This window comes from Poecile atricapillus, chromosome 1 (genome assembly GCF_030490865.1).
Source record: "Poecile atricapillus isolate bPoeAtr1 chromosome 1, bPoeAtr1.hap1, whole genome shotgun sequence".
Lineage (NCBI taxonomy): Eukaryota > Metazoa > Chordata > Aves > Passeriformes > Paridae > Poecile > Poecile atricapillus.
In genome coordinates, this window is record NC_081249.1 from 130,873,571 (window position 1) to 130,889,367 (window position 15,797).

The following is a 15,797-nucleotide window of genomic DNA, read 5'->3' on the forward strand; positions in this document are numbered from 1 at the left end:
AACCTCTTTCTTCTTTCATTTCCCAGGCAGTGTTAGATTAGGTCAGGAAAAAATTCTAGAACTGACAGCTGGACTTACTGATAAACAAGATTTGTCTATTTTATAGAAGCATGTGACTGTTTCTGTAGCCAGCAACATTATACTGAGATTCCTTAGTTTTGTAACAAAATACATTGTATAAGAACAATCATGAAGCAGTATTTTCCAGACTCCTTAGTCCCCAGTTTTTGGTCAAAATGGATATGAATGTCTTACATTCTGTTTCTTTCTGCAGACTGTTGTTTTCTGGAGAGCAGGTTTTTTACTTCAAAAAGAATCAAAATATCCTTTCAGAAGGGTTCATGCGTAAATTTAGCACTGTAGTATATGCAGTGTTAATGGAGTTTAAGATCTGTTAGAAGAGGGGTTTAGCCAAACTCCTTATCATTCAGGATCTTCTTGACTTCAGCCATCATCTTAGACTCTACATAGAAAAATATGAAATATGTGTGTTCGGGTACACAATGTTTATGTATAACAAATTTTTTCTCCCTTCATTCCCACTTGTCTCTTCAGTGCTGTTAGTATTCTCACCTTACCTGTGAAGTTGTGGAGGTATAGTCTAACACCTTGTGATCTTCTCTTATTCAGACAGACAAAGAATTAATGTGCAGTGAACACTTCTATTTTAAAGTGGTTATTCCTAAGTCTAAAATCAGTGAATTATGTTTCAAAACAGTTTAAGGTGGAGAAAAACTTTTAAGCAGGAAGGAAAAATTGGAAATGGTTGCTGGTTTTTTAGTTTGGTTTGGTTTGGTTTTTTTTTTAATAAATTCTTTTCTGTTTGTATTTGGGAGATTGTCACTGTAGGACACAAAATGATTCACATGGACACGGCTCAATGTATGATAGGGAAAAAGAAGAAATTTATTTCTGTGACTCCAGTATTTATAGATTCTTGACAATGACCAGGGATTGGATAGTTAGGTTACCATCTTCCCAATCACATTGGTTGTGAGAGATGTCCATCAAAAGACATTTCTTTAATGGCATGTATAAACATCTATGTTTATAGTTACTTTCCTGGGAAAGTGACTAGAAACTATGAATACAAGATCAGAAGGTTTAATTCTCAGGGCGACAGGAGATACTACTGGTTTTGACACTGACATCTTCTGAGTCATTTAAGATTTTAAATCTTTAATACCATTCTTTCTCAAGGTTCCACATTCTTTTCTCTGCTCTTCATCTTTTTTCCTTATCAGGCATTTGTGTTTGTTTTTACTGTCCTTCCTCACATTTTTTGCCCCTTAAATTTAGATTGTAGTGTCAAAAGGAGATTAGAGCCAGATGTTATTTTAATACAAAGAAGTTTTGATTCTTAAATGTTGCTGAATCCCCTGTGAAGGACTTTGAGGATAATGTTTTTAATGAGAAGAGTATTAGCAGTTATTTAAGATTTCTTTTGAAAATCCCTGTCTGTATGAAAGAAACTTGCAGTACTACTTCTCAATCTGAGTTTCTTGAATACTGGGGAATATACTAACAAAGCCTTTTAAAAGGGTTTCTGCACTGTTTTCTTGCACAGCTCTCTGTTAATATCCTGCTCTGACATTAGTACCATTATCATTAGATATGTGGTTGGAATTCCCTTCCCTCTGAGAGGCCTGACTGTGCACTGTGGTTGATAAACTGTACATTAAAACTGTGGGATCATTTCCAATATGGACTAGATCACACTGAAAAAACATGATTTCAAGTAATATAGCTAGAAAGAGAACTGATAAATTTTAAAATTAAGTTATTTTAGAAAGCTTAAGCAATCAAGAAAGAAACATGACTGCTAGTAACAGATGCAAAAATGAAAATTAGGCCAAAGTCACTTGACTATCTGAATTTTAACCACACCATTATATTAAGGATATTCTAATTAGTTTGCTATGTAAGACTGCAATAATTTTCCTGATGTCTTTTTTCTTTTTAACTGCTTATCTCTGTCTTTTCATGCACATATGACCAGCATAAATAAGTACCAGTACTGACTGGCATTATATGGTCAATGCTATGGGTAGCTATATTTCCGGGATCCAAAACCGACTGTTTGTCTTAAACATCAAAATTTTTGAGGCAAAATTCCTGCTTACTTACAATTCTGCCTTTCATATTTTTGATTCTATGTGGGATAAGACAATGTGCTCCCACTTGCAATGCAAGGGGTTCAGTTGGAAGAGTAAAATCTCAACTCAGTAGAAAAACTAACTTGTATTGAAAGGCTAATTTGTGCTCTGCTCTGGGGAGATCAGATCTCTTAGGTGGCTTTGGCTGGTTGAGTCTGTTTCAAAACATGAGAAGCTTTTCAATGCCTTGAAGGAAGTCTGAGAGATGGTTATTCTTTCCCTCACCACAGGCTTTAACCTGAAATACAGAAAACTGTGGTCATTAGCTCAGTCACTCTTTTAGTTATATGCCCTGGTTTATGGGATGTTTTCTTTCACAATGTGACACATACAGGGTGCATGTCCTCTGTGCTTCTTTAAAACAAATAATGTGAGAACCTGGCTATTCTGCCTATTCCTTATCTAGATTGGTCAGCAATAGCAAGTAAAGTAAATAAAAATGTAGTAAAGACTTCCTTCATTCCAAAATCTAAGTTTCCTACAACTTTAGTCTCTGTTGCTGTGCCTCAGCATGCCAAAAATACCGTTCCCTGGCACAGTCTCAGAATAAACCTAGCATTTGCAAGAAGTTTATGTCTCCAGCCTCTGTTATTATTTCTGGGGGATGTTAGCTGCTTCTGCTATCTAGGTGTATTATTTTCTGTTTTCAGGAAGAAAAGCTGAATTCCCAATCACAAAAATGGCTATCAGAAGAAATTTGAGTTATTTTCTATTTTTATGCAATATCATGTCCCAGAGAAAACTTCCAGAGATTTCTTAGTGAAGTTTATTTTTCATATAGATAAAATCTTGAAAAGTTTTTTCTTCCTCAGCTTGCTGTAATGCTGGTTCTTGATGCCTGCTAAATGCATTCTTTTGCTGTCTCCCTGTGGATGGAGCTTGAATTGTGACATTCAGATGATTTTAACTTACCTTCAGAGAAAGATACTGTCTTGCTTCTGAGTAGTTGTCCATGCCACTTTGCTTCTGAAGATGGCTGTCTGGAACTTTGCAGACACACTATGATTTATGCTTATGTCATTTATTTGAATCAATTACAAAATGCTCTTATAATATGTACAAAAATTAATATTACTTAGCAATGAGTCAACCTTAAAGGAGTAATTAACTAAGAGAATTAGCAATTCTATATTGATCTATTTTGCCACTCTATTAAATTACTTGCTAATTCTTGTTTTGAGCTTGTGTCTTTCTTTTTTATTATATTTTAATATTTTATTATGTCAAGACTGTTGATAAAAGCCTACTGAGCAGTGTGCCTTTATTAACAATAAAGGTATATTAGCACCACACCTTCCACCTCTGTAGACACTCCCCTTCCCACAAGACATCCCTTCCCACCAATGAGGTAAGGGACCTTCAATTGTGGAAGATAGTGGCCTTTTAGCTGGCTAAAATGAATGCTTTCATCCTCCAAATCCTTTGGCATCTTTCTTCCTTAGTTGGTTTTATAATAAAGGAAAAAACTTTTTTAAATCTCCCACTAAGGGAAAGTTTTCATGGAAGCCTTCCGTTTCTTACATGTTCCTTAAGTTTAAATCTCTTTGATAACTGCACATTTACACTCTCAGTGTATCTTATTTTATAGCAAAGAATTTATATCTAGTTTTCACTTTTTCAACAAAGATTCAGTACCTTTGTACAGTGGTTGATGAGAATTAGTCACCATTAGTTATTTAGAAAAGTTTTATTATAGTGTTAGTAATTACATATTTTAGCAAAAAAAATTTCCAGGGTGACTTTTTTGAAGAAAACTATTTTAAAGGTTCTTGATTAACCATGGTTTCTTAAATTTAAACTGCTCTTGACAACTGAAAGTCCTACAGTTCAGGGCAAAGCCGTCTACAGAACTTAAAAGGAAGGTTCACCACTCATAAATTCAATATGTGTGAAAGTCTGAGGGAGTGGAAGGAAACCATGTGGAAAAAGAAACAAATTTTAAATTATGAAGTATATATAGAATAACCAAAAAAGATCAACACTGCCAATTTTATTATAATGTATGATATTGTTACTAGAGATGCATCTGTGTTTAATATCTGTTTTCTTATTTTGCTTATAAAAATAGGGATTTTTAATTGGATTTCAAATTAATTTCCAGGGCAACTTCAGGACTAAGATGATGATGCTGTATTGACATTTGAAAAATATGTAATAATTAAATTATTTTTGAAGTTAAGTTATTAAATAGGGAAGTTTTCCATGGGCTGTAAGGGGCCCCTCAAATATCCCCGTATACTCAGTTCATCAACAAACCATTTAAGGATGAACTTTCAAAGCTTCTTGATTTTAAGTGTGATTTTTTTTAAGTTCTGAAAGTTACCTACTTAGTCTCTTATTCTTGTGAAAAATCTTGCTACTCCCAGTGAAATCTCTGCGTGTTGATATTTAGCAAAGTTGGTGCCCCTTCAAAAGGTGCTAAAACATGAGCTGGTCTGAGAATTCCTTTTCTGACGTTTTGCCTTTTCCTGTGTCTCACTGCCCCGTGGTTTAGGTGTGTAGAGCCGAGCACACCGAAACAGGCAGGTGTTGAGCACAGGAGGAGCCCTGGAGGTCTGTTCCTCTGGCTGCAACTCGTGACACTGACCTGAATCATGCATCCAGCTTCCCTCTGATGGCAAACAAGTATCACAGGCCTTCCAGGACCTGAGGGAGTCAACAGGGAAGATGAAGAAGGATTTTACAAGGACATGTAGTGACAGGATAAGGGGAATGGCTCCAAACTGGAAGAAAGCAGATTTGGATTAGATAGTAGGAAGAAATTATTTGCTTTGAGCGTGGTGAGGCACAGGAACAGGCTGCCAAGAGATGTCTCATTAATAGAAGTGTCCGGTGACAGGCTGGATGGAGCTCTGAGCAACCTGATCAAGTGGGAAATGTCTCTACCTGTGACAGGGATTGGAATTAGATGATCTCTAAAGTCCCTTCCAACCCAATTCTATGATTCTATGCTGATTATTTCTTGATGAAGTCTATCTTTCTGTGATTTTTCTCATTAGTACAGTGGATTTAGAGCTTCCAGATCACAGACAAAACTGCAGCCACCATGTTTAGCAGACTCTTGCTCCATAGAGGCACCCACAGTTCTTGACCCATTTGGATAACAGAGGACAAAATATGGAGAAGCCTGGGTCAGTCTATGAGAGAGCACTGCTGAAATACAGATATTGGAAATGCATGAGTTGAGATCGACTTTCAAAGCAAATCTGCTTAGCAGAAATACAGGTGCTGGGGTAGGGAATTATGCTGGATTCCCTGACAAAATTTGATTAATAACACACAAATCTCACAGATCAGGACATCACTAGGGTAGTGAATTTGGTGGGTGGCTTCAGCACATTCCTTCTGCATGGTAGGAAGGCAATGACCAGAGCTCATGTATCCTGTCATCAGGATATCTTCTTTCTTACACTTGGAGTTGACCACAAGTTCATTGTATTCCTTAGGAATCCAGAAAAATTGCAAGAATCATAAACTGAGTCAGGTGCCAGTGCTTTGTAATCATGGAGTGTGCTCTTTTACAGGATCAATTACTTGAGCAATTAATTAAATTAGTATTAAAAATTGCAGTTGAACAGTAGAGATTCCATGTTAAATATCTGAAAGTCTTTCAATTATTTCAAAGTAATTTTAGTTCTGAAAGAGGTATTGGTATCTATTTTTTTCCAGTAATTTTCATATATGAAATGAGGCTTAGGCAGTCACTTTTATGTGTATCTGTTTGTATGCTCCATGTCTCACAATAACATCTGAACTGATTTGCTGAACCAACAGGACTTTGTAGTTATTTTTGAGACTGCCTAAGGCTTTTGAAATTTGGAGCCAGATAATGGGAAAAGAAGCAAAGATAAAGACTGCAGTGTAAGCCTCTGTATCATTAGACAAAAAGAAAAAAGGAATCTACAGTGGGAGAGAACCTACTAGAAAACATCTATTTATGTTTTTTGATCAACTCTAAATCCGAAAGAGATAAGACTTCATTAATACCAGTGCTCACAGAAGTGTTACTTTCTGAAGCAAATTCAGTCTACATTTGTTTGTGGTTTCCTCTACAGAGTTCATCCTTAATAGGAAACTTCCTTGAACTTTGGTTTGTATTACAAAGGAAATTTTTGTGTAAGTTGTATGAACTTTAAAATAGGAAAGTGTAGGGGAAATTTAAAGTCAACTCTATTCTGCTTGCCTAGTATATTTTTCCATTATCTTATTTCTTTACATTTTTTACATCACACAAAACCAAATTTTCTTGGGAAAAAGAAAATCTGTCCATATGGAGTGAGCTGATCTATGGCTTAACTACCTTTTGAGTCCTGTTAAGATTTTAAAATTAATGTAGTAGATCTTGATGGTCATTGATCATAAGGGTCTTTTTTACACCCTTCTGGATAAGGTGACATACAAACCCTTTAGAGTAGTTCCATAAATATTGCAAAATATAGGGGCCACATAATCAACATGAAGGAAGTATAGCTATAACCTCAAATAATTTTTTGGTGTCAAAAGATGCACACAAACTATTTTTATGTATGAAAATACTTATTAGAAAAAATAACTTGAAGCAGTGGAATAATTGGCATGTATTCAAATTGTGGTTAATTGAATTCTTCATCTGTGGCTTGGAGAGCCACATGGGGTACAGATTCTGCACAGAGGAAGCAATTTTCATTAACGGGATATAATTTAGAATGAGAAAACATATACACTCTGCCTGCAACATAGTTAATAATTAATATGGAATAAATACACAGACATACACTGAGTTACCATATATCTACCTGTCACTCTGTAGAGTTTCAGCAACTCATTTGCATGCTAAGTAAGTATATTTATTCAGAGAGGCGACACTGTAACACTGCCTTCAAAAGTGGAAGACCTTTATGTCACAGCATCGGAAATGAGTCATCCTTGTTTTTAAAATGGCAAAGTGATATCAGAATGGTGATTTGATCTCATGCCTCCTTACATTTAAGAAGTTTGCTGGTTTCTGAACTGACACTGTACTATTAAAAAAGCTGATAACCAGTTCAAAAACTGATCATTATTTTTGAGGTTGGTCAATTTTCTTGAATTAGATTAGAGAAAATTTAAAACCTCTTAAGAAAGAATTTTATTTCTGTTTTGCATTCTAACTATCTCTAGCATTTATTATTTGATCTCTCACATATGCTGTTAATATTGGGATGTGTCTGCATGCAAAAAGCAAACTATTTGAAGGATTGAGAAGAATGTTTTGCAGGATGCATGAGAAAGTATGCAGTATCAGTGAAGGGAATGGCTGACTGAAAGCCAACAGTACCATGGGGTCCAATCTCTGTCAGTGGCTTACTGCATCACTTTAATAAGCAAGTTGAGTTACACCTAGTCTCCAAAACAGTTAAAGCTATTGGGGGTAAGAAATTCTGTAAGTCAAGATCTCAGAATGTGCTTGTGCACATATCAACAGTGAATGTGTTGGTACAAAGCCTGACCATGGTCTTTACCTCTGGAAAGGTATAAACAGAATTTTAAGCCCAGTTGCTTTGGAGACTGTGCCTTAACATGCACACAATTCTTGACTCCAACAAAACTGAAGAATATTCCTTAGATATTCCCTTGAATCAAGGCTCAAAACTCCAAACGTCTTGCAAGGATTTCTTCGTATTTCACCTAAACCTATTCAGCGCAATAACAGCACTCACAAATTTTCCATATTTCTGCCATATTTATTTTATGAACCACAATGATATTTAATATTAATGAATTGTAGGACTAGACTTCATATTTCCTTCTCATTTTAACAACAGGTGGTAACAATATTGGCAAACGTCTGTCTTGGACCAGTGTGCTTCAGAAATCATTCAAGGAAATAGTATGCATTTTAGCTGAATTACATCTTTTATTTATTTCTGAGAGTCTGAGTAGATGGGAATGTAGTACTTACACAGTAAAGGAGAAAGGCTTCACTAATAAAGCTTCATTTTGCATCCTGTCTCTGCTGGATATTGCACATTGCTGCAGGGTGAAAAATGAGTCCTCGGAATGGTTCTACATAACCAAAATAAAATGCCACTGTTTTAGGAAACTTTGCCTTTGTGACCATGTTGCTGGTGTTCTGGGTGTGTGACTTATTCCTAGATGGAAAGCAAAGTAGTAAAAAGTGTTTCAGTACCTTGTATTGTGGTAATATACTGGTAATATTGTGGTAAGATGTAAATGCCTTATTAATACACCTGCCAGCAAATTCAAGGCCAAGCAATATAGAAAGACAGGTGCCTTTGTTTTTTCCTTTTTTTTTTTTTTTTTTATTTTTTTTTTTTTTTTTTTGTGGGAAACATTAATTTACAGCAAAAATTCACATATATTACTTTGCTAGGCCAAGTAGGCCGAGCTCATGTTAGACACTGCAGTGGACTGTCAAGGATAATAACAACAAGTAAAGTTTGTGTATACACTCTGTCACGAGATTTCACAAAAAGCATTTTCCCCCTGGCTTTTGAGAGGGGCTGGCACTCATCTTGTGTGTAAAATCTTCTTAGTGACTGCTTAATGTTATAATAAGCAGGTCCTAGTCAGAGACCACATTCTGAGAACAGTCTTCAAATTCTGGAGAATTGAGGTACTTTCTTCTCAACTCTGACTTTTTTGTATGTTGATTGATTATTATCTAGCTGCATGGCTCTGATGATAATTCTCTGAATTATTTATGCAAATGTTCTCTGATGCTACCTGATGTAATCTGAATGCCTAATAGCATATGGAGTCTAATAGCACATAATTGCCTTTACACTTAAAATAGTCTAGAAAAGAGAAATCATCATCCTTTTTTTTGTGATGCTACAAGAAGAATATCAACTCCAACAAGCAACAATAAATTAATGAAGCTACTTCAACATAGATGACCTTGTCTCTTCTGGAGTGAAGAGTTAGTCATACAGTAAACTTCAAGAAAGAGAAATTCATCATTTCCTTCATTAAAGGATTCCTCATTCTAAAATACTCTTAAACAGTTTGAGAAAGAAACTTTTCAAGCCCTGCTTAAAAAAATGTAAACAAACAAACAAAAAAATTACTTTGAATGGGTGTGAAACTTAATTTAGAGACCTGAAATATGTCACTACAGGTTTTTCAGGTAGTGATTACCTTTAAGTTAATTTAGAAGAAAATAAAGAGTTACATTTGGCTGACTGAAATAAATTAGTGAAATTTAAAATACAAACCTTTAGAGGATGAAAGACTTAGTAATTTTCTAGATCCAGAAGTTCTGTAGCTTCCTAGTGAAGATGAACTTATGCATAGATCAGATGCACTTGGGTGCTGATGTCAAAATTGCAGACTTCATTTATATATTCTCCATGCCCTTTTTGGGCAGTGGCTGGTCTGTATTAACCCAGCTTTCCTCTTCCCTTTACTTTTTTTGCACAGAGTTTTTTTTTTTTGTTGGAGAGTGGATAAAAATGGCTCTTGAATTCTTTTAGGTGTTCAACTTCTAATGGAAATGCTCTTTGAAAAATCCTCCTCGGGAAATCCAGCAGATGTTGCAGCTTGTGAGCGAGTCCAGCAGAAATCTGCAGTTACACTGGCACAGCTCAGCCGAGATCCTGAGGTGGCAGATGCAGCCATAAAACTCAGCTGTAAGGATGTGCCTCCTGCTTAATGGCACTGTAAGAAGGAGGTACTGCCAGTCATGGAGAAGCTCTTTTTAATTTTTAGCCTCACTTGGTAAACTTTATGAAAGATATTCCCTAAAGAATCTGTCCAGAGGATGACTGAGAAGATGGAGCTAAATGAACCTCTGGCTCGTTTCCCAGTGGAACCTGACGTGCAGCATCCACTCATCACATAACTGTGCGTTATTGTGCCATCTGACACTGCTGCCTCCTCTGTTCCTTTATGTAAACCCTTGGGCTGGATCTGTCAGCGCACAGAAATCTGGGACCCCAGCGGGTCCAGGTGTGATGAATCCAATGGGAGGGAATGTGTTCTTTGGGTAGGAGTTTTTTAAGGGTGTGTGGGATGATTGGTAGGGAAGAAATGGAGGTCACAATTTCCACTCTAAAACTGCAGCAAGAAAATCCAACTTATTTGTTTATGCTTTACAAACATTAATTATGACTGCTCTGAACTGCATAGCTCCATCAAAAGTCCCTTAAGTATTTGCATATCATCTTTGCATTAGAGATCATATCTACTAAAAAAAAGATAAACATGATGCATCTAAAAAATATCACAAAATAAGAAGTTGTTTTTCTAAATTATTTCTCCTGACACTCTTGTGCACTCAGGTGTTCCTCACCTGATTAAACTTTGCAGATCACCGACAGAAAGAAATAACAGTGAATCGGTTTTAATGGCAAGTCTGGTATGTACATTGTAGTCTTCCTTTCATGCTTATACTGGAAAATTAAGGAGAAAACATCCCTTTAGATTTCAAAATGCATAAGTATTGCAGAAATGCTCTAAGTTCATGTCAGGGTCTCCTGCTTTTCCCCTTAAGCACAATCCTGGTACGCTCTCAATTATTCATCCTCAAATTGAAGATTAAAGCACATAAGGAAAAATGGCTTCATCTTCACATTACTGAGCACCAAAAAATTTCCCTGGAACACTTTGGAATTTAAGAATTCATTAATTCCTAAATTCCATTGAAATTAGCCTTGAGTCATGGGGGTAGCAACCCTTTATCTGCACTCACACATATATATGAAAATATTTATGTAAAGCATCCAAAAAGGGGAAAAGATACTTCTTGCTTCCACTCCAATTCAATTTCTTGTTCTATTTGTATTGCCAAGACAATATAGTGCCCAGGCAAGAGAAGCTTAACACTTTCTCTGCTCAGGAGAAAGATCCCATCTGCACTGCACGGACTACAAGCCAAATGCCAGAGCTGAATGATTTCACCAAGCATTCTGTGACAGGGCCCTGGGGACATATGTGATCTCAGGTTGGAGCATAAGTTCTGGTGAATGAACACTGAAGAATATTGTTTGACAATGCTTTATGATATTAGTATTATTTTAAATGAAAAAGTAAAGCTCATTTATTGCGGCTTGTTCATTTAAGCAGGTCTCATTCAGGATGACGAGAGTATAAATGTGAGCATAGAAAATTCTGTGATTATTCTTCCTTTATGCCAGGAAGATTTGTTAATCTTGTGTGGTTAGAGCAGGGACCCCAGAGCAATGGCAGGAAACCAGACTATGATTCTTCTGTCTCACTGAGGTTGTTGCTGCACATTCCTTGAATCCATCCCTATTGCTTGAGACCTTACCTACCTCCCTGTCTCAGAAATTCTGCTTCTCCTGATATTTTAGTAACTGCCTGAAGATGTTTTCTGATAAAAATACAGCAAAAATATTGTCCTTGAGACACAAGCTGCTTCAAGCTCTGATAGGTATTGTCACTGGTGTCTGAGGACTTGTACTGTATTTAGACCTGTTGCTCAGGTCTAAAAGTAATGTGCCCCAATAAAATTGTAATTTAGTAACTTTGCATGAGGGAAGATTCATCTGACAGATAAAGACAGTAAGGAGAGATTACCTAGCAGCAGAATTTGTAGACCTGCACAGTTCAGTTTTGAATTCTGGCTGTTATTTAGATACTGTTATAATGGATTCCTGCAATGAAGACTTTGCCAAACCTGACTGCATTGCAATGATGCTGTTTTGTTTTTCTAGGCAGCCTTGTGGAGACTAGCAGTTATGAGTCGTGATGGACTGGAAGAGTCCGATTTTCAGCAGCTGGTAAAGCCCAGACTCATGGATTCTTTTCTGCTGTGCACAAACATGGAAGAGAGCTTTGTATGAATGGGAGCCAAAAACCTTTGAACGGTAATGAAGGTGATAGGTATACAGTAAGATAACACATGAACAATTTTATTTTGGTTTAGTCCTGTTGTTATTTATGACTTATTTATTCTAAACCAAAGAACATGTGCTGTATTAGAGTGAAGAAATAGAATGAGAAAACTTGTTACTGTTTTTTGCAAAGATAATTTTTAATTTTATTTTCCTGCCACGACACACAAGACCTTATCACTGCCATCTAACAAAATGTTTTGTTTAATATAACCGAATTAAGGTAATGAAGCCAAGAATTTGTTGCTCTGATGTTAAATGCTTCTAATGATGTTTTATCACTGATATTTTTTCTATAGTTAAGACATTTTGTAGGTTTTATTAATAAATGTTTAGCCTCATCTGTATTAGGAGAAAAATAATTCTAAAAGCTGCAAGTATATACTTCGAAATGAAAGGGATATTACAGTCCAAGTCCAGTTCTTAACTTTTATTTTTTAATAAATTATGTAACTGAGAGAAAAATTTCCAAAAAATGTTCAAATACTGGCCTTAAATGATGCTAGGATACATTCTTAGGCTGTATAAAGATGTGCTCCATCAGAGGATGCACACTAACCAAAAGCTTTTTATTTGCATTGACTGAAATTTCCAGGAGAAATTAATAGAATTCTAGAAAAATCTTTGATGGTGTGTGTGTTTTATCTCATAATGTGAGATTTTAATGATTTTGTAATGATTTAAAATCATTACACAGCGATAATTTTCTCTCCTTTCAAAGCCTTACAAGAACTTTAAGTGCTAATGCCTAGACATGTTTTTAACATTCAAGCTACTGTTTTTGTGGGAAGTTGTTCACACCTATGCTAAATAATCTGAAGAGCTTAATTCATTGCAACTTGAATTTTCATTTTTCTGGTTTGCTAACCAGTCCTGTATTTTTAAAACTTAAATGGGACTCTTAGGAGCTCTGGAAGTTGAAAAATGGATGATAACCTAAATAAACAGATGTAATTTTGAAATCAACATTTTTTCATGAACATTCTTTTTAATTCTTGCTTTTTCTTTTCACTGACAAACCACATATATTGAAAATTATTCAGCCAGCAATATCTTGTTAGTGTTTTTCTCCTTAACTTTTCATAAAGCAGTCTGTAGATTATGAAAAAAGATGTAATCTTTTCCTTTATGGCTTCCAAACATTGCTTTAGCTCATTTTATGATCAGCAACTTCGGGGTACTACGATATCTGCGAAAATCCTCCTACATTCCTTCCTTACTGTACTTTTTAGATATATTAAGCTGCTTACTTCATTAATGTTTCTTGAGTGTTATGTAGTGTTTAGATGAAAGGTACCAGGAGATTGTGAAGCTGTGATTGCCTTCCACATTTTCTGTATATGGGAAATCTGTCCTGCTTCAAGCAGTGTGACAATGGTGGCTACTTTTTTCTCCCTTGATTGTGTGGGTTGAAAAGTCTCTGTCTTAATGTCTTTCTTGTGAGCTCTTCATTTAGTAATCTCTATCTTGACTGAATTTTAAAGCCTTACATAGAATGACCTCTGTCATGAGCAACTATTCAAAGAAAAGTGTTGAATGTGATGTTCTAGTAAGCACAGAGACAAACTCTGCTTTTTTTGCTTACTTTGAGACAGCTTCTTAAGTTTCCAAGATTGTTAAAATGTATGGTACTGTGAAACTTTAAAAATATTGTATTAGTGATGGACTTTAACACTTTCCTCACTAAGCAGAAATATATGTCTGAGCCATGGATGTCTTGGTATAAAAAATGAATTAATGACTTTCATAAAAAACTAATTAAAAATCCTGTTGCTATAATTCTGATAGCATGGCAATCCCGGATAAAAACACATCAAATTCTATAGTGAATTTCTGTACAGAACCTCATTCTGTCAGCTTCAGTTAACACCAGAGATACGAGTTTCTAGATGGAGTAGGGTTTATCCCATAATAGGTAAATTTAAAATCTCATTTTCCACACATGCACAGTGAATTGAAGCAGCTATTAAGAAAATGCCATCATGACTCATAATGTTTTAATGTAATTTCTAACAGGTCAATCAAATATTCAGTGAACAGGTTGGTAACAGCTGATTTGCCTCAAATACAGTAATGTGAACCCACATCGATTGAATTTACTACAGATACTCTCAATCTGCAAATATGGGTCCATAATCTAGGTTCATATTTTCCATTTAAATGTGTTCATATTACGGATTTGTCTCTAAAGTACATTTAGGTGGAACTCATATCTGCAGCAGAAAATACATCTTGAAAGAGCCATTTCAGCAGACCTCTTGTCACTTAAGTGTCCTCAAAACCATTTTATATAGGTCTGATTTTTTTACCTAGAGCTGTGCACTTTATTTATATATGCTAAAGTTTATGAGAAAACAAACGTCTCTAACTTTACCTCTTGATTAATTTGGAAATAATAAGTCATTAAAAATTCTGATATATTTTTCTCATTACTTCTGAATGAGAATTCTGGATTCTGAATGAATTCCTGATTCTAAATGTTTACTTCGAAAGTGACCCTTCAGCTTTTAAGCAGGGCAAGCAAACAAAAAAGAACAGTTGAAGCCAGAATATATATTTTGGCTTTCAAATGTAGTATAAAGTAAAATATTTCATAATGAGAAATTTTCACTGAAATAAGTATTGTGGTGGCTTAATCCTTGGATTCCCTATGTATGTACATATACAGGCAGGAGAGGGAGAGTGGAGAGTATGTGTAGTATCATGGACCTGATTTCTCTGAGCCTGAGAGAATTACAGCCTGTCAGTGCCTGATCTGTTCCCAACGGAAAGTCTCTTGAGAGTGTCTCTCACTCAAGGCCTTTCCTAAGGAACTCGTTCTGGTGCATGCTGTGAATGAATCCACACTTCTACATTCTGTCCAACAGCGATATAGCACATTCACAAATCAGCTCATTTACCTGGACTCATTGACATGTAGAGACTGAATGCAGGTTAGGTATTAGTTTAATCTTCCTGGAATATGAATGCCAAACTTGTTAGAAATGTAATTTCACTTAAATTCTTTTGAACTTTTTCAGTTTTGTATGAGATTAGAGATGTCTAACAAACATGCAGTGAGCTGCAGGATTCTTTGTAATTTTGACTTACACTCCAGCAACTTTGTACTTTTTCAAATTCCAGCTTTAGTTTCGAACTGTTTACAGATATTCAGGGCCCAGATGTTTCATTCATAGAATAAAGTTTGGTTATTATCAGTTTATTGTGTACTTGGTACATGAATCACTTATGTGGAATGTTACCTGTCTGACCTTTTCAGTTTAAAATAGTATTTATATCTACAAAGAATAAAATAATGTCTTTGTAAATTGCATATCTTAACTATTTTTTGGGGTTGCCTGTTAGTATCCAAAAGATTACTTAATTTGCAGGGTTTTGCCTTTTTACTGATTCTGATCTCTCATATGGCTTGTTCCAAATTTTTGTGTTGACCATCTCCTTTTAAATAACAGCAATGAACATTCAAAATATGGCTTTTGTATTTTGAGGAATCTGCTTTGATCTTCAGTTTAAATTTCTATTAAATTTTATGTATTTACAGGAGCACTCTAGACATTGTAAATCATTCACCAGTGTTATCATTTTTAAAGGGAAGGGACGGAAGATGGCATTAAGGATTGAAAAAAGAGTGAATTTGTTAATTCGAGTTGGAAGTGCAGAACTGGTGGGAAGGTGGGTGAATAATGTCAGAAAGACCCTAAAGAAAACCACAGGATCATCTGTTCCAGATACTTATATGCTTCGTGATGACCTTTATCTCTATTTTCTGGCTTGCTCTTGGATCTGAGTTTCTCTTTTTCCAGCT

General features: G+C 35.6%; 1 protein-coding gene across 1 annotated transcript in view; it reads left to right on the forward strand.

The window, feature by feature from the left end:
* Window positions 1–11,941, forward strand: part of LOC131583305 (protein inscuteable homolog) — a 62,356-nt gene extending 50,415 nt beyond the window's left edge. Inside the window, 5 exon segments of the mRNA XM_058847290.1 lie at window positions 7,940–7,959; window positions 7,961–8,004; window positions 9,611–9,766; window positions 10,418–10,494; window positions 11,813–11,941. Coding sequence (XP_058703273.1) covers window positions 7,940–7,959; window positions 7,961–8,004; window positions 9,611–9,766; window positions 10,418–10,494; window positions 11,813–11,941 — 426 coding nt within the window.
* Window positions 11,942–15,797: the final 3,856 nt, after the last annotated feature.